General features: G+C 44.9%; 1 protein-coding gene across 1 annotated transcript in view; it reads right to left on the minus strand.

Moving 5' to 3' along the window:
• Positions 1-4992: 4992 nt before the first annotated feature.
• The window catches only part of IL2RA (interleukin 2 receptor subunit alpha), a 30660-nt gene continuing 12657 nt past the window's right edge, over positions 4993-22995 (minus strand). The window contains exons 2-7 of the mRNA XM_005291939.3: positions 19871-20056; positions 16373-16450; positions 15805-16038; positions 14388-14435; positions 13079-13145; positions 4993-11265 (exon numbers count right to left, since the gene is read on the minus strand). Of these exons, the coding sequence (XP_005291996.3) occupies positions 11145-11265; positions 13079-13145; positions 14388-14435; positions 15805-16038; positions 16373-16450; positions 19871-20056 (734 nt within the window). The 3' untranslated portion in view covers positions 4993-11144. The remainder of the gene's footprint in view (positions 11266-13078; positions 13146-14387; positions 14436-15804; positions 16039-16372; positions 16451-19870; positions 20057-22995) is intronic.

The following is a 22995-nucleotide window of genomic DNA, read 5'->3' on the forward strand; positions in this document are numbered from 1 at the left end:
ACGGTGGTCAGGTGTCTAAATTCAGGGGCCATCGCTGTCAAACAGAGAGATCTTCCATTGTTGTTTGCAGTGTTGAGGTCGCTGTGTTGGGCCCAGCATATTAGAGAGACAAAGGGGGTGAGGTAATAAAAGACATTTAAACAGAGAGATGTCATTCTGACTGTCCAGCACAATGAACCGCTCTGATCGCTGACCCAGAGTTACCTGCTGTCCTGTTCAGCAATAACTGCCCCAAAGTTCACGGGTGTATTGTTACTACAGCAAGCTGCAGACAAGATATGACTGGGCCTGTTCACTCTGTCGTCAGATATTGTTGCCAGGGTCCCCCACAAGGAATATGTTGTAACACAGTCTGTAACATTATTCTTCATTGCATTATTTTCCATTCTCCATAGTTGGGTGGCTGATTCTGTGGCACAGTGTTGGTCAGGGTGAAGGTAGCAATCTTACTGCCCAGGTCGACTTGGCAGTGACTGAGGTTCAAGTGTTCTGTGTCATAATTACCGAGATTCTTGCAGGACAGCCTGGCTTTCATTAAATGACTTTCTCTGGACGTGCACGTTATTTAAGAATACCCGTTCCATTTGCATTTCATTGCACAGGATTTCAGACCCACAAGCTTGAAAGTTGGAGCAACATAAATGTTTAGTTACATTACATATAGGGGAGAAATGGAGCATATGACCCAGGGCACCAGCCTATTGGGACCTAATGGTAGGATTTGATATGCTGTAGGAGTGCAAGTCCCAGTGGTTTGCAATAGGACTTATACTCTCAAGTCACATGGTTGCTTTTGAAAATCTGACCCTAAGGGAATTAACAACCCACCTCCCCCATTTTGAACACACTGCAATCTTGAGATAGTGGAAAGATGCTACCAAAACAGGCAGGCTTGAAATATATGTTTTCTCTCTTAACTATTCAGCCAAGCATCTGACACACAATGAAATCTCTTGCTTAACAAATTAAAAAATAAGTCATGGGTGATAGTTGTTTGAATTTCTACAGGACATTCCATCTGAGGTCCCTGCAGCCCTTGACAGAAATTAAAGAGTTAAATGAAGTACCATGGTCAAGACACAACACTACACTACACACCACTGGTAGCAGCATGTAGGGTGCATGTAGCTGCAGGCCACGGCCACACTGCGCGTTGTAGCTACATGTGTCAGTGAAAGGCGCTGGGAGTGGGAAGGCAGCAGAGAAAAGCTTCAGTAGCTCTCCACTGCTGGAGCCTTTCACTGTGGCAAAGAAAGGACCCTTTCCCTGCTGCTTCCCCCCACCGAAGCCTTTCCCCACTGCTGAAGTCTTTTCCTACCATGGGAAAAGGCTCCAGCAATCGGGAGGCAGCACGACTTGACACTGGTAAAAATATCAGTGTAGGTGGGGAGGCCTGGCTTGGGTGAGTAGAGAGTTGTGTAGGGTATGTACACGGGTACCCGTCAACTGGGTCTTTACTCTGCTCACCTAAGCTGGGCCTCCCCACCTACACTGCTATTTATACCCACGTATGGCCTCTACACACCGCCAAAAAAGAAGCATGCCATGTAAATGTACCCTGAGAGAAGAGGTGGGATAAATTAAAGAGCCTTGAAGGTAAGGACTAGATGTTTGATGTGGTGGAGAAGGGAAGTCAATGGAGAGACTGCACAAAGGGAGTGACATGATCAAAACGATGAGCTAGGAAGATGATTTCGGCAGCAGCCTCTTTTATGGACCTGAAGGTAGCAAGGTAACTAAAGCCAAGACCAGGTAGGAGGAAATTACAGTAGACTAGACGCAAGTATCTAAGGGCTTGGTCGAGAGCTTCAGCAGTTTGGACAAAGAGAAAAGGCCAGATCTTGGAGCTAGGTCCTGGATGTGAGTGTCCAAAGAGAGGGAAGAATAAAAAATTATGCCCAAATTATTCTGACTCTATGTGTTGAGAGCTAGGGCACGATGGTGCCTGAGTGATTTTACAGAACTTGGATTAGGGTATTTATTGAGAATTTCCCCTTCAAGTGCCACAGTGATCCCTACAGGAAAAACAGTTCAGTGAACTTGTTTTCTCAGATCCGTGGTGACCTGAGAACTGCCAAAGTAACGAACAAACAATTTTTTGTCTTTTAAGAATTGTTTTGGCATTTGAAAAGAAATACCAATAATGTTACAGCGAATTGGCCTTGTCACATGTTTGAGAAATTGCAGAAAAGCAACTCTTTCTATATCCACATTGGACTGGAGTCCAAGCCCTTCCAAAGAGATGTGCTAAGATTGTGTTAGTTCAATAAATGGTTACTCTCAATTAGCAAAGTATTGTGTGTATAAAAATAATTAGCACCTGTTTGGATTAATCTTGGAGTTCTGCGGCCTAATTCTGATGCACTATAGCCTAGCAGATAAAGCACTGGATGGGGACTCAGGAGATCTGGGTTCTATTCCTGGCTCTGCCAGTGGCCTGCAGGGTGACATTGGCCAAGTCACTTCCCTTCTCTGTGCCTCAGTTTCCTCATCTGTAAAATGGAGCTAATGATGCTGCCCTCTCTTGGAAAGTGCTTTGAAATTAATGGATAAAAAGTGCTATAGGTGTTGTTATTCAGCTCTTACACCAATATAAATCAGAAATCACTTTATTGAAGGTAATGGAATTACACTAGGGCAGGGGTTCTCAAACTTCTTCTGACAACAAAAAGTACTACATGACCCCAGGAGCAGGCACCAAAGCTTGAACCCACCCAAGCCCTGCAAACTAGGGCAGGGGAGAGGAGGGGCAAAGTCCAAGCCCCGGCGTCCGGGAGCCAAAGTCCAAGGGCTTCAGCCCCAGGTAGGGGGGCCCATAAACTGAGCTCTGCCACCCACGGATGAAGCTCTCTGACTTCAGCCTCAGGTGGTGGGGCTCAGTCTTTGGCCCCAGGTGGTGGGGCTTGGGCGTCACCTTCAGCCCCGGGCCACAGCAAGTCTAACGCCAGACCTGGTGACCCCATTAAAAAGGGGTCATGACCCACAGTTTGAGAACCCCTGCACTAGGGTAAGAGTGATTTAAATGTGAGGAGCATCAAACCCTTGGTTTTGACACATGACTAGTGATGTTGAAAGTCCTATGGTTACACAGCACAAGCGTGGGATGTAAATAATGTCCCTTAATTGCTGAGGGGAGTGACAGCTACCCATGTTGAGATGTGCAGCTACCTTGGGATTCTGTGTCAGAGATGGAAAGAGGACTTGGTGGTAGCATCCTTATGGGAAAGCTCTTGAACATCAGGCAACTGATATGACTTTGGCCTAGGACAAGTGTATGTTAGATTGCTTTAAAGGGGAACTCTTCAAGTTGGGTGTGAAAAAGTGGTTTGGCTTCCCATTTCCTGTACAAAGGCAGGATAAGGGATTTAAATATCTTCTGCGCAAGTATGAATGGCTCAGCTCTTTCTTCTTATTCAAGCTAGGCAATATCCCTTTGGGTTTCTTCTCTGCAGAACAGACTAGTGGGGAAAATACTATGGGAGAGAACTATAGCAAAAAGTTTCTCAGGAAAAGATAGGAATGGGTGTTGTACAGCCAAGATAGGAATGTAGTATTGTACATTTAAAATGTACAATACTATCTGGGTAAACTCAATCAGGTGGTTGATCACTTGTCCTGGGCTTTACCTGACAAACCCACAGAAAGAGGGGTTATGAGCCAGGAAAAGGCTAATAATGCCTTGACTGATATCTCTCTCTTGTCACTCCCAAATCATTAAAAAGCAACAGAGGGTCCTGTGTCACCTTTAAGACTAACAGAAGTATTGGAGCATAAACTTTCGTGGGTGAATGCCCACTTCATCAGATGCAAGTCTTAAAGGTGCCACAGGACCCTCTGTTGCTTTTTACAGCTTCAGACTAACACGGCTACCCCTCTGATACTCCCAAATCATTGTTAGAGGCACTGCCCAAGGATGTGGTAGTCACATTGAAGAGCTGGTCAGAAATTGTGAACCATGGTTACTTAGCGGTAAATTTTATAAGCCAACCAGTGTCCCCATGATTCCTACCCTGCCACCACCTGGGCAGTGGCATTCAATCAGTCCTCGTCCTCACAGGAAACCTGCACAACACCTTCAAAAGTCAAACCTGGGAGCTTACCTGGGAACCCCCTCTTCTGGCCTTCACAATCAGCTAGACACCAAAAATCATGAACTCTGGTTTTATGTCTCATTACAACAATCTGTACCCTACTAACCCTCTTTTGTCCTATGACTGCGGAGGTATTAACTGCCCACTTCATTTTGAATGGTCTCTTGCAATATGTGTTAACTCAGGCAGAACAGTTTTCTCTCACTGATTCCTTGGGCTCCGTCTGTCTGTCTCTTGTCTTATACTTACAATATAAATTCTTTGGAGTAGGGACTTTTTCTTTTTGGCCGGGGAAGGGCATGTGTTTGTACTGTGCTGAGCATGTACGGTGGCTCCTGTTTGGTACCACAGTATGGATAATGAATAATAATTATCATCATTGATTTGTACATTAACTATGGGAACAAACCACCAAGGGAAGTGGTGGAGGCTCCATTTCTCGAGGTCTTCAAATCAAGACTGGCTGCCTTTCTGGAAGCTGTATTTTAGTCAACGATAAGTTGTTGACCTCAATACAGGAGTAACTGGGTGAAATTCTATGGCTTGAGTTATAAAAGAGGTCAGATTAGATTATCTAATGGTCCCTTCTGGCATTAAGCACTATGAATTTATGAATGACTGTCTTCCCACTATAAGATATTTGTTGGGCCTGTTGTTGCTACAAATCCGTCCAATATGTGATCTCTGTTTATATTTAAAAGTTTTAAATGTGGTTCTAAATGTGCTTGATGTTGTTATGGGCACAGCCTGTATATCCCCTCCCCCACCACACACGCTTAATTTGGATGCTCATTCTGGTGAGAGAAAATAAGATCTTAAGTCTTCAGAATCTTGCATTAAAAACAAGATCTACAAAAGTGACACAGAAGATGTCCTCAAATCACCTGGGACAATTATTATTTTATTTTGTTATTCATTCAGTGTTGAGAAAAATCATTTTGTCTAAGTAGAAGAAAAAACCTCAACCACCTCACACTACATTAACATAAATGACAATGGTCACTGTAAAATTAGCAATTTTATATGAAATACCAACATTAAGCATGGAAATCCTTGTGACCTTTGTAGCCAAACCTAGCAAATTGGGCCCTGATCCTGCCATGAGGTCCTCATGGGTGGAATTCTGCACTCATGTACAGCCCTGTTGACTTCCATTGGGCTCCATGTGGACACAGAAGTCTGTCTGGGTCCCTGAAGAGCTTACATTCTAAAAGACAGACACAGAAGAGACTAGACTCACCGGACTGCCCAGAGAAAGTATAACTGGGTTCAAAATAGAATTAGATAATTTCATGGAGGATAGGTTCATCAATGGCTATTAGCCAAGATGGTCAGGGTTGCAGTCCTGGGGTCAGGACAAGAGGGGATGGATCACTCAAAATGGCCCTGTTCTATTCATTCCCTCTGAACCACCTGGCGCTGGCCACTGTCAGAAGACAAGATACTGGGCTAGATGGACCATTGGTCTGACCCACTATGACCGTTCATACACTGTGAATTTTACTTGCAATCATTAAAACACATCCTCTAAATATTAGTTAAATCAGTGAGGAATTGAACCTTAGCAAAGAGAAAAGAATAAATAAAAAATTCAAATATTGCCTGAAAGCATTTAACACTTCCACTCTACAATAAGAGAGACAAGGTGGGTAAGGTAATATTTGTTATTGGACCAACTTCTGTTGGTGAGACTAGCTTTCTAGCTACACAAAGCTTTTATTGAGGTCTGGGAAAGATACTCAGAGGGTCACAGCTAAATACAAGGTTGAACAGATATTTTAGCATAAGTAGTTAGCACATATTCTAAGAAACCATTCAGGGTGTAGTGGCCCATTAACACCTCTATAGTCATAGGACAAAAATGGGGGGATTGTTGTAATAAGCCATAAAACCAGTGTTTTTATTGGTTTCAGAGTAGCAGCCGTGTTAGTCTGTATCCGCAAAAAGAACAGGAGTACTTGTGGCACCTTAGAGACTATCAAATTTATTTGAGCATAAGCTTTCGTGGGCTACATCCCACTTCTTTGGATGTACAGAATGGAACATATATTGAGGAGATATATACACACACACACATACAGAGTTTTTATTAAGATCGTGATTTTTAGAGTCCAGCAAAATTATGAATTTAAGCTCCCAGGCTCGTCTTTCGAAAGAGTTGTGCAGGTTTCCTTTGAGGATGACGACTGAGAGGTCAGATATAGAGTGATCGCTTTGTGAAAAGTGTTCACCCCCAGGTGAACAGTTGTTTTTGTCTATTATCATTTTCCTGTGTGAGTTCATTCAAGAGCATAGAGATTGTCTGGTTTCACCCACATAGTCGTTATCGGGGCATTTAGTGCACTGGATGAGGTACATCACATATTGGGATTGACATGTGTAGGACCCACGGATCTCAAAAGGTGTGTTGTGGGTGGGAGGGTTGATCATTGTAACAGTGGCGATATGTCTATAGGTTTTGCATCTGTTGTTCTGGCAGGGTCTGGCGCTGCTTTGAGTTGGTGTGTCCTGATATGTGAGGAACTTGCTTCTCATGATGAGCTTGGTGAGGTTGGTGGGTGTGGGGATGTTAGAAGGCCAGAAGAGGTGGTTCATGAAAGATTTATTTCAGGTTCCCTGATGAGTTCTAATGTGGGATGGTATGTGACAATTAGGTATGTGGTCAGAGGGGTTTTTATTTCTTCTGTGGAGAACTAGACTCCGCTGACTCCGCCTAAAAGAATTATTTCATAAAAATGATGACACCATCACAATTACCTCATCCCCACCGATGATTCCATGGCTCAGGGGATCAACTTGGTGACACGGGCCTAGAAGAGTTTTAAAATCTGCCCCTGCCATTTAGCGCGTGTGGAGACACTGCTGCTATTGGACACTGGAGCACGATCTGACTCATAAAATACACCACATACCATAGATATTTTGCCTATTTCGCCTTGCGGCCAGTGCAGTCCACGCTATCTGGATATGGCAATGTGAAAATCACTTTGCTGGTCAAGATAGATCGCTATGTGACATATCATCAACAAGAAGTGGGAATGGTCCCATGTTATGTGGTCCATTCTGGGGTCAACCTTCTCAGACTGGATCTGTTCCAGACACTGAGCTTTGAAGTATTAGACTTGCAGAATACAGAAATCCACCTTGTGGGGAACAATTGGAGAGACATACTCCCCAACGTCTCCTCTGGTATTGGATGTTGCCGTAGCTATAAGCATCATCCATGGGTGGTTTCACTGGCCACCCCAATTATACAACCATGCCACCGACCTCAAACAACATAGTACATCTGCTCCCACACTGGCATACTTTGCCTTATGCCTTCTGAGACCCTACTTTTGTCAGGTGTGATGCCTCACCTGTGGCTCCTGGTGCTGTGCTCTCCCAGATCCACCAGGGGGTGAAACTCCCAGTGGCAACACCTCTCAGCTGAGCAGAAATAGTCAGCCGGGGAGCGGGAGGCCCTAGCATGCATATGGACGTATGAAAAGTGCATCATTATTTGCATGGCTTCACTTTCACTTTACACATCGAAGAACTGGGTGTTAACCACACTGTTAATGCCATCCAGGTAGACTTGCAGAATACAGAAAAAAAATAGGCTGATCGCCTACATCAGTACAATTTCTCAGAACCATACTATCTGGGTAAACTCAATCAGGTGGCTGGTCATGTGTCCTGGGCTTGACCTGACAAACCCACAGAAAGAGGGGTTATGAGCCAGGAAAAGGCTATGCCTTGACTGGTCTCTCTCTCTCTCTTGTCACTCCCAAATCATTGTTAGAGGCACTGCCCAAGGCTGTGGTATTACAAGAAGTTCTCAAATATGTTCGTCAGGGTTGGCCAAAAACGGTTCCAGATTATTTTGGGGCTTATTTTCATGTGAGACAAGAATTGTCACCATGGTCTCCTTTGGGGCTCCCAGGTGATAGTACCAAAGGCCATGTGAGGAGAAGTGCTGGCGCACTGTCCACAAAGGGCCCCATGGGGTGGTATGTACGAAGCAGAGGTGTCGCACAGTGGTATAGTGGCCAGGAATTGATAGTCACATTGAAGAGTTGGTCAGAAATTGTGAACCATGGTCATTTAGTGGTAAATTTTATAAGCCAACCAGTGTCCCCATGATTCCTACCCTGCCACCACCTGGGCAGTGGCACTCAATCAGTCCTCGTCCTCACAGGAAACCTGCACAACACCTTCAAAAGTCAAACCTGGGAGCTTACCTGGGAACCCGCTCTTCTGGCCTTCACAATCAGGCTCTGTCTATACTACACAGCTTTTAGCGACATGGCTGTGTTGCTACAGCTGTGCTGCTAAAAGTCGCGCGGTGTAGCTGCTGTTTGTCGGCTCTCCTCCTGACAAAAAAATTTCACCCCCCAATGAGCGGCTTGTGTGTTGTTGGCAGGAGAGTGCTCCTGCCAAGAAAGTGCTGTTCACACTGGTGCTTGTCGCCAGCAAAACTTTTGTCTTTCAATTACCAGTGTAAACATAGCCTCAGCTAGACACCAAAAATCATGAACTCTGGTTTTATGTCTCATTACAACAATCTGTAACCTACTAACCCTCTTTTGTCCTATGACTTCAGAGGTGTTAACTGCCAACTTCATTTTGAATGGTCTCTTGCAACATGTGTTAACTCCTTATGCTTAACAGTCTGTTCCACATTGTATTTAGCTGTGACACTGATGACCTTTCCCAGACCTGAGGCAGAACTCACTGTGTAGCTCGAAAGCTCGTCTCTTTCAACTTTGAGAAGTACACTTTCAAGAAACAAAGAAATAACAGGACATGAGAGGGAACTCATGAGCCAGCCAGACAGCAGGAGAGTGGACAAGCTTCAAGGCAGTTGGGACATATAACAGTGCAGTTATTTCTTGGAGAAATTATGGAGAACTCTCCATAATAATGTGCACCTTAGGACAGATGAAGGATTGTTTTCTCCAGTGAGCTTTTCAGAGCAGGAGAGCCCACTGAACCGGCTGTGCAGAGCAGGACCAACTGCCAGCCAGCATATATATGCCAGAAACATCTGCAATGTATAATGTAAATATTAGGGAGCTGCAAGCAATAAGTAGCAAGAGGGTCAGATCATTTAGGAACAAGGCAGTGTATTGTATCCCAATCTGCCAGGACTCGGAGCCCTTGCAGCAGCTGAAGGGTGTGAACAATCCACCCTATTACATAAATATAGAACTTCTCCTTTTCCCACCCAAAATAATAGCATCTAAAGGTAAAATGTTGCACAAGCATTCTATAATGCACTGAGATTAGATAATCAGCTGTCCACCTTAACAAAGCTATTCATATAATGAGCTAAGTCTATCCCAATAGGATTCAGTGTCAACCAGGTAAAGTGTAACTATCAAGAATACTGAGCAAGAGAAAAAAGGAAAAGAATTAACAAGCCAGTGGTGCAGAATATAAGGCTGAGGCAGGATGCTGTAGTTCCCATTCTTGGAGTCACCCCAAGATGCTAGTAGTCTACAATAGTATAAGATGAGCAGTTACGGGAAGGTAGATAAATATTCAAATGCACTTGCAGTTCATACAATCACAGAAATAAAGGTATATGTCAAATATCAGTTTGTGTATTCCAAAGTCATACTTAATTCTGCCCCTGTATACCAGGGCCCCAAGTACTTTGGCAGAATGAGCTGTCAAGTACTTCTTGATACACGGGACAGCAGTGGTGCCCAAACGTTTCCTGTTGCATCCCCCTTACCAGTAATGGAATCTGTCCGCTTCCCCCATTCATTACTGCACAGTTGGCTCAGCAGAGCTGCTTGGTCTAAAGGTGGAGCTGGGGGCTAAATGGGGGATGGGGGAGCAGCTGGGACTAGAAGCAGAGCTGGCCTGGGGTCAGAGAGGGAATGAGGGCAGAGCTGGGCTGGGGGTGGAGTGGAGCTGGGGCTGGAGCTGGGGGCGGAGCAGGAGGCAGAATGGGGCTGGAGCTGGGTTGGGGGCAGAACAGGGGGGGCGTAGAGCTGGGGCCAGAGCTGGAACTGGGCTTAGGTCAGAGTGGGGTTGGGTGGCACTCCCTCCCTGCCCCCTGTGGGGGCTGGCCCAGGACTTGCCACATGCCCCTCCCCCAATGTTCCTCTGCGCCCACGTAGGGGGGTGAGCCCCACAGTTTGGGGAGCACTGCTCTAAGACAAGGCTAACACCTTTCTTTCCTTTATGCTAAACAATGTACTAGCCTGCTCTGATCAATGGGATAGTCTGAATATAAGGGTAGAGGGGATGGATGAAGATGGATGTGTGATCTGTATGTGCAAAGTGAAGCCTCTGGTTCACAGTGAGAGGAGGAAGAGGGTATGATGAGCTTTTCAGCTCACATGAAAAGAGTGATTGGGGTGTACTGGGTTTTCCTCCCACGAAGTAGAATAGGGAATGTGCGAGAAAGGTGTCTTTTCTAGGCAATGTGTGGAAAATAAGATAAGCTGTGATCTCTTGAGTGTAGCAGTCAGAGATGGGATGGGGAGAGTCAGATATGTGGCTTGTACAGGAGGAGTAAGCGTCATGATATTGGTGTCTCTGCCTAATAATGACCACATAGTCTGGTTAGGCCTGTGGACCACATGTGCTGGCTGGTAGTTTGTGACAGTTTATACCCATATTGGAAATACATATGATATAAGAGAGGAGGGTGAAGAGCATTTCTGGTAAACAATTTCAGGTTGGGCAGGTATAGAGGGGCAGATTGAAGGCTATTTCTGGAATATCCAATGTGATATTTTACACATGTTCCTTTTAAAAAAGAGATTATATAAACTATGAATATATTTGAATATGTATTTACTTGCTCTTAACAGGTGATTTCCATACTTTTAATTGTTTAGGTTTTTAACTCTAATGTTCTTCAAGATACATACATAGTAGCAACTTGAAATGAACGTGAAAGAAGTTCTTTGTTAATAACACTACAGCCCATATTCCATGTGCTATATGTCTTTTCCTAGCACTGAGAGCTCAGATAGCTTGGCTCTAGGCAGGAACCAGTCTGTCCCACTGCAAGCCAACTCGAGCATTAAAGTGAAACATCTGCTACTTCCTTCACATATTGGATTTTAGTCTGTGAGCTTCCTCCTCATTCTCCATTTCCACTCTTGCTGCTGTTATTAGAATGGACTTGGTCTTTTCAATCTTTACGTCTTCTGTCAAACTCCTCCATCTCCTGTAGCAAGACAGTAAAATCACAGCCTTTGGTTAGAATGCAGCATGTCCCTGAAAGTTCTTTGGTAGAGGATAGAAGGGAGTGGGTGTTGCAGCCATCTTTAGCAAACAAAACCTTGGAGCTCAGGTGCACCATTCATTTAAAATAAGCAATTACGATTTTAAAAATGGAAACAAATAGTTTAAGCTTAAACTGGAAATTGATCAGAAGTGGCGACACAGCCCTGGAACAGAGTGCCTTCCGTGTAAGTGCCTGCTGCTGTTTCTGAATGGTTTGATGGGGCCAGCCCTATGTTAGGCACAAGGCAATAATGATGAAAAAGGCACCGAGAACTGCTGAGCTCCTCCCTCGGAACGGAAAGAGCACAGCCTGCTTGCCAAATACAGATGATAAGAAACACGACCGACAATAACTGATTCCATCATCTTATAAGAATCATCTCAGTCTTATCTGGACTGAGCCTTTTTAGCTAACTTTCATCCAGGCCTCGAAATGGGTCATCTTGATTATCACTACAAAAGTTTTTTTTCTCCTGCTGATAATTGCTCATCTTAATTAATTAGCCTCTTAGAGTTGGTAAGGAAACTCCCAGTTTTTCATGTTCTCTATATACATCCTGATTTGGTGGTCTGTGGTAGACCCCTACCATGATATTGCCCCTATTTTTTGCCCTTGTATCTTCACCCTGAGGCTTTCAACTGGTCTTTGAACTGGGGCACCTGGCATTGGCCAATGTCAGAAGACAGGACGCTGGGCTAGATGGATCTTTCGCCTGACCCAGTATGACCATTCTTATGTTCTTATTGCCTCTCATCTCCTTCTGGACCTCAGAACAAGTGTATACAATACATTCTTGATGTACAATGCAGCGCCTCCTCACATTTTTCTCTGTACCTTGATTCACGTTTTTTAGGTTTTCTTTGCAAACCCCATCCCATGCCCGAACCCCCTTTTCCCTCCCCCCCCAGATAGTTGAAATCCTCCAGTATTATTGAGTTTATATTTTTATAGTTTCTCTAATCTCCCTGGACATTTCACAGTCACCGTCACCATCCTGGTCAGCAAGTCGGTAATATACTCCTATTGCTATATTCTTATTATTCAAGCATGGAATTTCTATCCATAGAGATTCTATGGAACAGTTTGATTCATTTAAGATTTTTACTATATTTGACTCTATACTTTCTTTCACATATAGTGCCCAGGAATGCTGGAACAAAGTGTATAGTGCGGGTGCTGAGAGCCATTGAACCAAACTGTAAACCCTGTATATGATGGAAACCACTTCAAGCCAGGGAGTGCTCCCGCACCCCCAGCACCCCTAGTTCCTATGACAGTACCTCTCCCACACCAGCATGACCTATTCTGTCATTCCTATATATTTTGTACCCTGGTATTATAGTGTCCTATTGATTGTCATCATTCCACCAAGTTTCTGTGATGCCTGTTATATCAATGTTGTGAAATCCACCTTAAATCCAGTGTATGTGCACCAATCAAACCTCATTTACCTCTTAGCAATGTTGTCCACTCATTATTAGACAACGTATTCCCTTATTGACACCTCTGTCTCACAAACTCATTGCCAAGGTTCACAGAGTAATCAGATTTGTGCCCATTTCAAGCTTAAAAATGTTAATCCTGATTTTTTCATTGTGCCTTTATTTAATATAGTTAATCATTTATATCATAAAAAGAATACATCAATGAGTCCTGCCTATGCTGTGTATGGAGTGATGTGGCTAATAGCTCCATGTATGCTATGGATTGTTTAGATTCAATTAACTCATTCCTGCCATGCCATGCTACTTACCATAGTTTCGGTACGATGATCCACCCCAAAATGATGAAAATGATTGGGAAGACCGCAGAGACAGCAACTTTTGAGAAGACACAAAAAATCAAATCTATTAGCTGCTGATATTGTCTGAAACACTACAGAGTGATTAGCATGGTTCTAAAGAAAACAGCAGTTTCCCCAACGTTAATTTAGAGAAATAGGTGTCAGGAAAGGGATAGTATCAGGAGGTAGCTGTGTTAGTCCGTATCCACAAAAACAACAAGGAGTCCGGTGGCACCTTAAAGACCAACAGATTTGTTTGGGCATAAGCTTTTGTGGTAAAAACCCATCTCTTCAGATGCAAAGGAAAGGGATCGGAACTCGCCTCCCTGCACTATAGAGAAAGAGATAGCTAGCTATATCCCAGCACCACGGCAGTGTTGTTTACTCAGCCCTCCTGCAGAACTCCTACAGAAGGGCCGGAGAGATCCATATTAAGAGCATTCACCACTGCAGTTATGGTGAGGCCATTGCAAAATAGCCTTGGGATACAAATGCCTCTATCATGGCAAATATTTGTGATGCTATTTACTCTGTTCATTTAATTTCATTCCATCACTCCCGCTTATTATTATTTATTATAGGTATTATAGTAGCACCTAGAGGCCCCAACCGAGACCAGAACCATTGTGTTAGTTCCTCTACAGACACACAGTAAAAGTCAGTCCCTGTCCCAAACAGCTTACAATCTAGTTGCTCGGCTGGTGCAGCTTTGGTTTGATTTGTATAGTTTTAGGGGTGCTGGCATTGTGGATTGGAGCTGCACCTTTCTCTAAAACAACGAGGAGTCCATAAGCTTTCGTGGGTAAAAAAACCTCGCTTCACTTCACTTCACTTCTTTACCCACGAAAGCTTATGCCCAAATAAATCTATTAGTCTTTAAGGTGCCACCGGACTCCTGGTTGTTTTTGTGGATACAGATTAATGCGGCTACCCCCCGATACTTGGCACCTTTCTCTGTGATCCTTACAAGGCCAAGTTCACTGTCAGTTCTCAGCAAATTGATTTGCAATGGGACTCGGGCGCCAAACGCCCTTAGGTGCTGAAGTTTCCACCCTAAGTGGCTTAAATGCTTATACCATTTACCACCCTGAACGATGTATGTCCTTCTTTGGGGTTTACATCCGTCACAGAGTAGTAGGTGATTATTGTGTGGTGCAAAATATTCCTTAGTTCTGATTGTGCCGGGTCTCTTAAGGGGAGTCACAAATTTAAAGGGGGGAAAGTGACTGTCCTAAAGGAGGGAGAAATACCACCCATGAATGAGCTGAGCCTGGTGTACCTGTGACAGGAAACATCACTGATGGGACATGGAACAGCTCTGATGTATCTAAAAAGAGAGAAATTCCTGTTGTTAATTATTGATGTATTGCGTCCAATGAGGAGGGATGGTCATTCATGGAATCAGAGCCATGCTGAGGTGGGCACTTGCATCTGAGAGCTCACTTTCATCACACAGAGATGTTATAATTGCCATGTTTGCTCTTTAAACAACCAATCAACATTTCCAGCCTGCGAGTGTGCCCAGTCTACTGCCTGTTATATATGAATGTGATGTAAACTATAGCATCCAGTGAACTGGGATCGAGCTCACCAAGAGGCACAGTATTATTCCATGTCAGCTTGGAGAGGAAGGATGGTCCAGGCATTAGGCCTCTGGCTTAGACATTAGGAAACCAAGATTCAATTCCCTGTTCTGCTACAGGCTTCTTGTGTGACTTTAGGCAAATGACTTAGGTCTAGAGTCATAACAATACTTAGGCTCCTAACTTCCACAGAAATCAATTATAGATTGGGGCGAGGGATAGCTCAGTGGTTTGAGCATTGATCTGCTAAACCCAGGGTTGTGAGTTCAATCCTTGAGGGGGCTACTTAGGGATCTGGGGCAAAATCAGTACTTGGTCCTGCTAGTGAAGGTAGGGGGCTGGACTCAATGACCTTACAAGGTCCTTTCCAGCTCTAGGAGATAGGATATCTCCACTAATTTCTAGATCTGGGCCTTAACCTCTGTGTGCCTCAGTTCCCCATTTGTAAAATAGGGGTCATAGTACTGCCCTGCCTCACAAGGTGTTGTGGGGATAAATACATGACAATTGTGAGGTGCTCAGATACTGTGGCAAGGGGGACTGTATAAAGACCCTATATAGATCTGCCTACAGCCCAATGAAGTCCCTAAACCCTAGTGCTACAAGAGGGGCTCCAATGAGACATCATTTTCTGAAGCTTTCATGTGTGTGACCTAGTGCCAGTGTGTTGTGGGGATGATGGATATGCTCTGAGAAGTAGCAATTAATGCTGCTGGATTGGGGGGCTTTGGAGACCTCATCTATGATACAGAGACTTTTTTCCTTGTCTGGCAGTAGCGTGTCTGGAGAAACTGGTTGTGCACAAGGGTCAGGCACAATCTAGTCCCAAATTGATCTTTTCTTTTGCTGGTAGCCACGTGCCTAGTGACGTGACTATAGGGTGAAAGAAACCCAGCACTATACTGCAGCATGGCATTTCCTCTTCCCTTCCCCCGGGGTGGTTTCCACATCCCGTTCAGAAGCTCTGAAGATTCCACATTGTTCCCTACACCTGAGGCACTGAGTCACAGCCAGCTGGAGATGGCTGGTACCGGCCCAAAGGGAAATGAATCTGAGCTGGAGCGAACACCTCATTCATCAGGGACTAGTCAATGCCAGAGCACCCCGTCGAACCTGTTATTGGAATCGGTTGTGTCATCTCTTCTCCACTCTTGCTGTCATTAGTGCACAGCAGACTTAGCCTGGTCCAGAAGGTTTTCCCACGCTCTTCCTTACATGTGCTGATATCAGAGGTTGGGGGTCGAGCATTATAACCGCTCAGACACTTGTAATGCAGTTCCTGACCCACGGCATAATGTGTCACCGTAGGTGTGGCATGTTCCATAGGGCTGGGTATCCCACAGTAACCTATGAAATCCAAAGGAGGCAGACAGTTAGCTAGGTGCCATTTTTATCCCACTGTGGCTATTATCGCATCAGTGAGATTTGCAATGGCACAAAATGGGCCTGTGTGGAGAAAACCAGTCTCTCCCAATTCTTTGGGGCAATATGAAAAATTTGATCACACAGTAACAACTGCTCCTAGCAAGTGGGTTTTGTAACCGCTGTGTCTGAATCAAAGATGACAAACTCTAATACAAAACATTAATGGGTGGGATTTTGAAAACACTCAACATTGGACTTTTTCTGCTTCTATGGAAGTCAATAGGAGAAATATGTTACAGTCATTAATGAGTGGTACCTGCTGTGTCAGATGGCACTATGGTGACTGGATTCTCAGGTTTTCTTTCTGACTGTTGTGAAGTAGCCCCGGAGTCCCCTGTGGAGAAGATTAAGCTTAGTGTCTTTTTCTGTAAGAGAAGCTGATATTCTTTAGACTCATAACTGGAAAAGCCCCATTTGATTGCCTAGGCCAACCCCTGCCAGTACAACGTTGTTCCTTACAGCACATAATCTGCCTCCATATAATTCAGAGTATTCCATATTTGCCTTCTTAGACCTTCCTCTGAAGCATCTGGGTCTGGCCCCTCTCAGACAGTTTACTGGACTAGATAGACCATTGGTCTGATCCAATCTGGCAATTCCTATCTTCTGGTGGGGTCTAGTTTAAAAAGTCACAAGTGGCAGGGTTTCCACTACCTCCACAGGGAGACTGTTCCACAGCCCAGTACACCATATTTCAATGCCAGGAAACTTTCCTTATATTTAACCTAAATATTCCCCATTCTTAGTTTGAAGGTAAAGATAATTGTTTCCTTACTTGGTGTGTTCCTGTATTGGTTAATGGTGCATAACAGGATTAGCTATAAAGAAACCGTATGTGGCACCCAGGTGGCTTTGCTATATAAACCTGTGATTTACCTTACCAGAAATGACATCCCTAAATCCATTTCCCATCTAAAGTACAACAAAACAGGACATATTCAGCCCTGGTGCATCTCAGTTTAAGTCAATGGAGGTGCCCCCATACTCACAGTAGAGCAGCATGTGGCCTAGCTCTACTGTGATTGGCTCCACTGTCCATTCTTACTGATGTCTATGAGGGTACATAACAACAACCACAGACCATAACTGAGCATCAAACACGTTTCTGAAACATAGGGCTGCTAGCAAAGAAGACTGGAACCATGGGTGTGCCCCAGGGGACACGGAGACAGATACATGTCCACCAGATCAGATTGAAATAGTTCAAAAAAGGTTTAATCACTGCATCAGGTAAGAGGGAGTTTGCTCTTTGTTGAAGAAGAATGAGTCGGTGATGGGGGCAGGGTGTTGGAGCGAGACATGACAAGGAAACCCCCTTGTTGCCTCACTGACAGGGGTCCCATGGAACCAGCAAAATGAACGTCCAAACCGCTGCTAAGTAGGTCAGGAGGCATGAAGGCTCTACTGTGGTCAGAAGAGACTAAAGCAGAGCGGCAGCAGTGTGAGAAGGGTATAAGGAAATAGCAAATCCTCCTCCCACTGGTCAAACTGTGTTGGGGGGCCAGTGAGGTTTGCGTTTGATTTGTATGGTTTTAGATGTACTAGCTTCTAGGGGCAGGAACCACATCTTTCTCTGTGATCCTTACAGGACTGAGTTTGCTGTCAGCCATCAGCAAACAATAAATGAATAGATATCCACCATTAGGAAATTTTCCCTGATATGCTGCATGTTGATTCTAGAACTGGGCCTGAGCCACAGAGCCGCTCTGGAATTACGATGGTTAACATCGTATAAACACCCAGATAAATAAAGAGCAGTTTGGATTCATATTCAGATCCAAATTTTTCCAAAGTTCAGAGCTACGATTTTGGTCTAGGCCCATCTCTGTTTTGTTCCTGACAGAAGCTTTGTCCTCTGACAGGTACCATATGTCTTTCACTTTGTAAGTTGTGTGTTTCCACTCTTTCTATTCACTCAACTTACAGTGTGACTCTAAATTGGTCAAAAACAATGAGGAGTCCAGTAGCACCTTAAAGAATAACAGATTTATTTGGGCATAAGATTTCATGGGTAAAAAACCACTTCTTCAGATACATGGAGTGAAAATTACAGACACAGACATAAATATACTGGCACAGGAAGGAAGTTACCTTACAAGTGCAGAACCAGTGCTGACAGGGCCAATTCAGTCAGGGTGGATGTGGTCCACTCCCAATAATTGATGAGGAGGTGTCAGTACCAAGAGAGGGAAAATTGCTTTTGTAGTGAGCCAGCCACTCCCAGTCCCTATTCAAGCCCAGATTAATGGTGTTAAGTTTGCAAATGAATTGTAGCTCTGCAGTTTCTCTTTGAAGTCTGTTTTTGAGGTTTTTTCTTGAAGGATGGCTACTTTTAAATCTGTTATTGAATGTCCTGGGAGACTGAAGTGTTCTCCTAATGCCTTTTGTATGTTACCATTCCTGATGTCTGATTTGTGTCCATTTATTCTTTTACATAGAGACTGTCCGGTTTGCCCAATGTACATGGCAGAGAGGCATTGCTGGCACATGATGGCATATATCACATTAGTAGATGTTCAGATGAATGAGCCCCTGATGGTGTGGCTGGTGTGGTTGGGTCCTATGATGGTGTTGCTAGAGTCGATATGGGGACAGAGAAGGCAACAGGGTTTGTTACAGGGATTGGTTCCTGGGTTAGTGTTTCTGTGGTGTGGTGTGTAGTTGCTGGTGAGTATTTTCTTCAGGTTGGGGGGCTGTCTGTAAGTGAGGACTGGCCTGCCTCCCAAGGTCTGTGACAATGAGGGATTGTTTTCCAGGATAGGTTGTAGATTGTTGATGCACTGGAGAGGTTTTAGCTGGGGGCTATACGTGATGGCCAGTGGTGTTCTGTTATTTTCCTTGTTGTGCCTATCCTGTAGTAGGTGACTTCTGGGTACCCATCTCACTTTGTAAATCTGTTTCCTCACTTCCCCAGGTGGGTATTGTAGTTTTAAGAATGCTTGATAAAGCTCTGGAAGGTGTTTGTCACTGTCTGAGGGACTGGGAGTGGCTGTCTCACTACAAAAGCAGTTTTCCCTCTCTTGGTATTGACACCTCCTCATCAATTATTGGGAGTGGACCACATCCACCCTGACTGAATTGGCCTTGTCAACACTGGTTCTCCACTTGTAAGATAACTCCCTTCTCTTCATGTGCCAGTATATTTATGCCTTTATCTGTAATTTTCACTCCACGCATCTGAAGAAGTGACTTTTTTACCCAGGAAAGCTTATGCCCAAATAAAACTGTTAGTCTTTAAGGTGCCACCGGACTCCTCGTTGTTTTTATGGATACAGACTAACACGGCTAACCCTCTGATTCTAAATTGGTCAGTTTCACTTTCTGGTTAGAGTCTGTTTTACTTTCCTTTTCTTATGCACTAGTTCAACACTGTGGTGTTTCCAGCTCTGCAGGAAATGTTTATTAAATAGTAATAATACACGGAACCCTTTGTTTTAATTTCATTGTACACACTTCTATGTATATTAGGTTTTGTATTGTCAGTGGGAGTGAATATCTGGGTGGCGGGTTTGCCAGGGAGAAGTAAGAATACAAAACGCAATTCATTACCACAGTATTGCGTTGCCACTATAATAGCTAAATCAATTGAAAATTGCCTGTGCATATAGAAGATGTGCTTAGACCTAGCAGGATTTAGTTGGGGAATTAGTTGGGTTTTGGTCCTGCTTTGAGCAGGGGGTTGGACTATATGACCTCCTGAGGTCCCTTCCAACCCTGATATTCTATGATTCTATGAAGGATGGTAATCACTTACGTTCACATACAGAAGCTTTTGTGGTCCAGTGAATAAGCCCAGTATCATTAATACAGACAATAAAGTTACTCTCCCCAAGTATCCTTCTATAGCCAGCTTCACACTTGTATCGCACCTTGCTGCCCACCATGATCCTGTCAATGGTAATCTCAGCAAACTCAATGTAGTGTGGGGCGGAGCACTTCCCTGCAAAGAGAAAGAAGGTCCATTAGGGTAACAGTACATGGCTGGAGGGCTTTGAATAACTTTGATCTTAGACAACCAGGGAGGAACGATGGCCATAGGGTTAGGGCACTCGATTAGTTCCATTACTGCAAATGGGGGATTGCATGTTTGAATACCTCCCCCCTTCCCATGCATTTTTCCTAGGTTCTGCCATCTCACAGTTGGTTTGGAAGCTGAAAGAATTACTGCAAAAGTAAAGTAATGACGTGGGGCCTGATCCTGTTCTCAGTCGCCCTGATGTAAATCACGAGCTCCATATAAGGTAATGGAATTTTAAAAAAGAAGGAAAATGATTAAAAATGAAGGCGGTGGAGGAGTTTTAAAGGGCTTACCCCCTGTGACTAAGGAAGATGAAACCCCAGTCCAGATAGAAAGTGGCCCTGGGAAAATCCAGTCTAAGGTGCCAGTAACACGGGGTTCTCCTTTAGAGAACGACATCTTCAGGGAACAGGAAATGATAAAACCCAGGCTGGATGGAAAATGACACCCGGAATATCTGTTCCAGATCAGCGGGGGCTCCCTTTAATGCTCTCTCCACTTTCCACTGAGTGACTGGTGCAGCTGCCTCTCGGGATGGGGCCCTAACCCACTAGTTAGCTTCACTCGATCAGGTTCTACCAACTGTGGGTCACAACCCAACACTGTCAAATGTGCCAAAGGATTGCAGGGCTCTCTGGCCTCAGCTCCCCGCTCAGGGCATTGGGACCCGGGGTATGGGGTTGCACCGCTGCTCCAGTTTGGCTCAGTCCCCCACCCATCATGATGCCAAACTGAGTAAATTGCATTGTGATCCCATGTGCCAGGTTGCAATGCCACTCACACAAATTTGGCTCAGCTAACTCCCCGTTTAGGGGCTGGGGCAAACCTGAGCGGTGCAACCCCAGAGCAGACAGCCAAGTCCAGCCAACCGCGGGGGAACAGGAGCAGTTGGTGTCATGTTCTCCAGTACGTACCAGACTGTACCTTCTGTCCTACAACCAGGCAAATACCCCTTTGTCATACTAGCTATCCTGGCCCCCAGATAATCCCCTTGCACGCTCAGCCCCCTACTCCTTCCTCCAGACCTCCCACTTTGCCACAGGACCCCAAAACTTCCCCAGTCCTTTACTCTCTGCCCCACATTGGCCATGCATGGGAGTTATGTGTTTTGGGGGGAGCTATTGGTTCACCAGTCCTCCTCCTAACCCCACATCATCCCCACAATGCACCCCACAACCCTCTGCCCTCCCAATTCCTTCCCCAGCCCTCCAGAATCCCCAACTGCTTCCTCACTATGTCCCCCAGGCTCCCCACTATGCCCACTTCACCTCCAGGCCCACAAATCCCCACCCGCCCCTTACCCTCTGCTCCCCATCAACCGTGGGAGGAGCTGTGTGTTTTGGGTGCATCTCTCAGCTCGCTGTCCTCTCCCCAGTTGCTGGTGGGGGTACCCCAGATATCTCCCTGATGAACCCCTGCCGGGGGGCACATCAGGTCTGAGGGGTATCTTGGGCATGATCTGGGTCACGACAGGCCATCAAGGTTTACAAATGGGCCCTGAGCCCTCAAAAGTTGAGAACCACTTGTCTTATCTATTTTAGTGTAGTACTGAAGTTCCAAAAGAACCACTAAAATAGTCCACGGATACCTACTAATAGCTGATAATGAAGCTCTGGGGTGGTTTTGCCAAGTGTTATAAGGAAGACATATTGAAAACTCTGCTTTTGAGAAGACTTCTCAAGTACCTGAGTGGGTCTTTGCTTACTGGGCTCTGAGAAGCCAATTGTGGCCCCTCTTCCATAAACGCAGAGGAGCCCATGGCAGTGGAATCGGGACTGTTTGACTGGGTAGAGGGTGCGGGAGAATTTGGGCTGCCCTGGAGGGAGTATGGACCTCTTGTGTGTTGCAGAGTTCTACTCCTTGGGGGCTAATGACCATCACTGTTAAAAACTGGGGCCTTATTTCTCATTTGAATTGGTCTGGCTTTAGCTTCCAGCCATTGTCTTTTCCCAGGGCCGGCTCTACCATTTTTGCTGCGCCAAGCAAAAAAAGAAAAAACCGCTCGGGCTGCCGAAGCGCAAAAAAAAAAAAAAAAAAAAAACTGCCTGGACTCCGCTGCCCCAAGAATGGATGGAATGCCGCCCCTTAGCATGTGCCGCCCCAGGCACGTGCTTGCTCTGCTGGTGCCTGGAGACGGCCTTGTCTTTTCCTGTGCCTTTCTCCACTCGATTCAACAGCCCTTTCGTACCCAGTATGTTCTCCCTGTGAAGGTACTTATACACCATAAAGTCACCAATCGTCTCTGACAGATTGTTTACCAAGATCCAGACAGAGGGTAAGGTCTACGTGAGGCAGGAAAAGCATCTTAATTTTCCCTTCGATTCATGGACAGATTTCTAAGAAGGGGCTCCTGGGGCAGAGGGGTAATCCCTTCCAACACACCCTTGAGTCAGTGTGGGATGATTTGTTTCCTGATTTTTTTTTCCTTCAGAGTCTGTGGCTGTCAAACCAGCACTAAATTAATGCAAAACATCTTTAAACTATATAACGTCCAAACCTCAAACCCCAATATTAACCAAAAGCCTTTGTGACTGAAAGGACAGAACTTTCTCAAGTCTGGATTTTTAATTTCTTCTTCAAGGGTGCCCTAGTGTTTGGGGGGATGAAAGAATAGTTCCTTGTGACGACATAGATTGTAATCCACGATGCACAGCGAGAAGAGTTGACTATTCAAATAGCATTTCAACGGTAAGTGGAGCAGGAAGGAGGCGTGGGGTAGGTGTGGAGAACTGTCATATCACTCAAATCACACCTGTGTCCCCAAATAGGTACAGAAATGGCTCTTTCTGCCTAGCCAAGCTTTTGAACATTTTGGCCTTATATTATTTTTACTTTTAAAAAGATCTCCATACAACGTTTTA

Source organism: Chrysemys picta, chromosome 1, assembly GCF_011386835.1.
Source record: "Chrysemys picta bellii isolate R12L10 chromosome 1, ASM1138683v2, whole genome shotgun sequence".
Lineage (NCBI taxonomy): Eukaryota > Metazoa > Chordata > Testudines > Emydidae > Chrysemys > Chrysemys picta.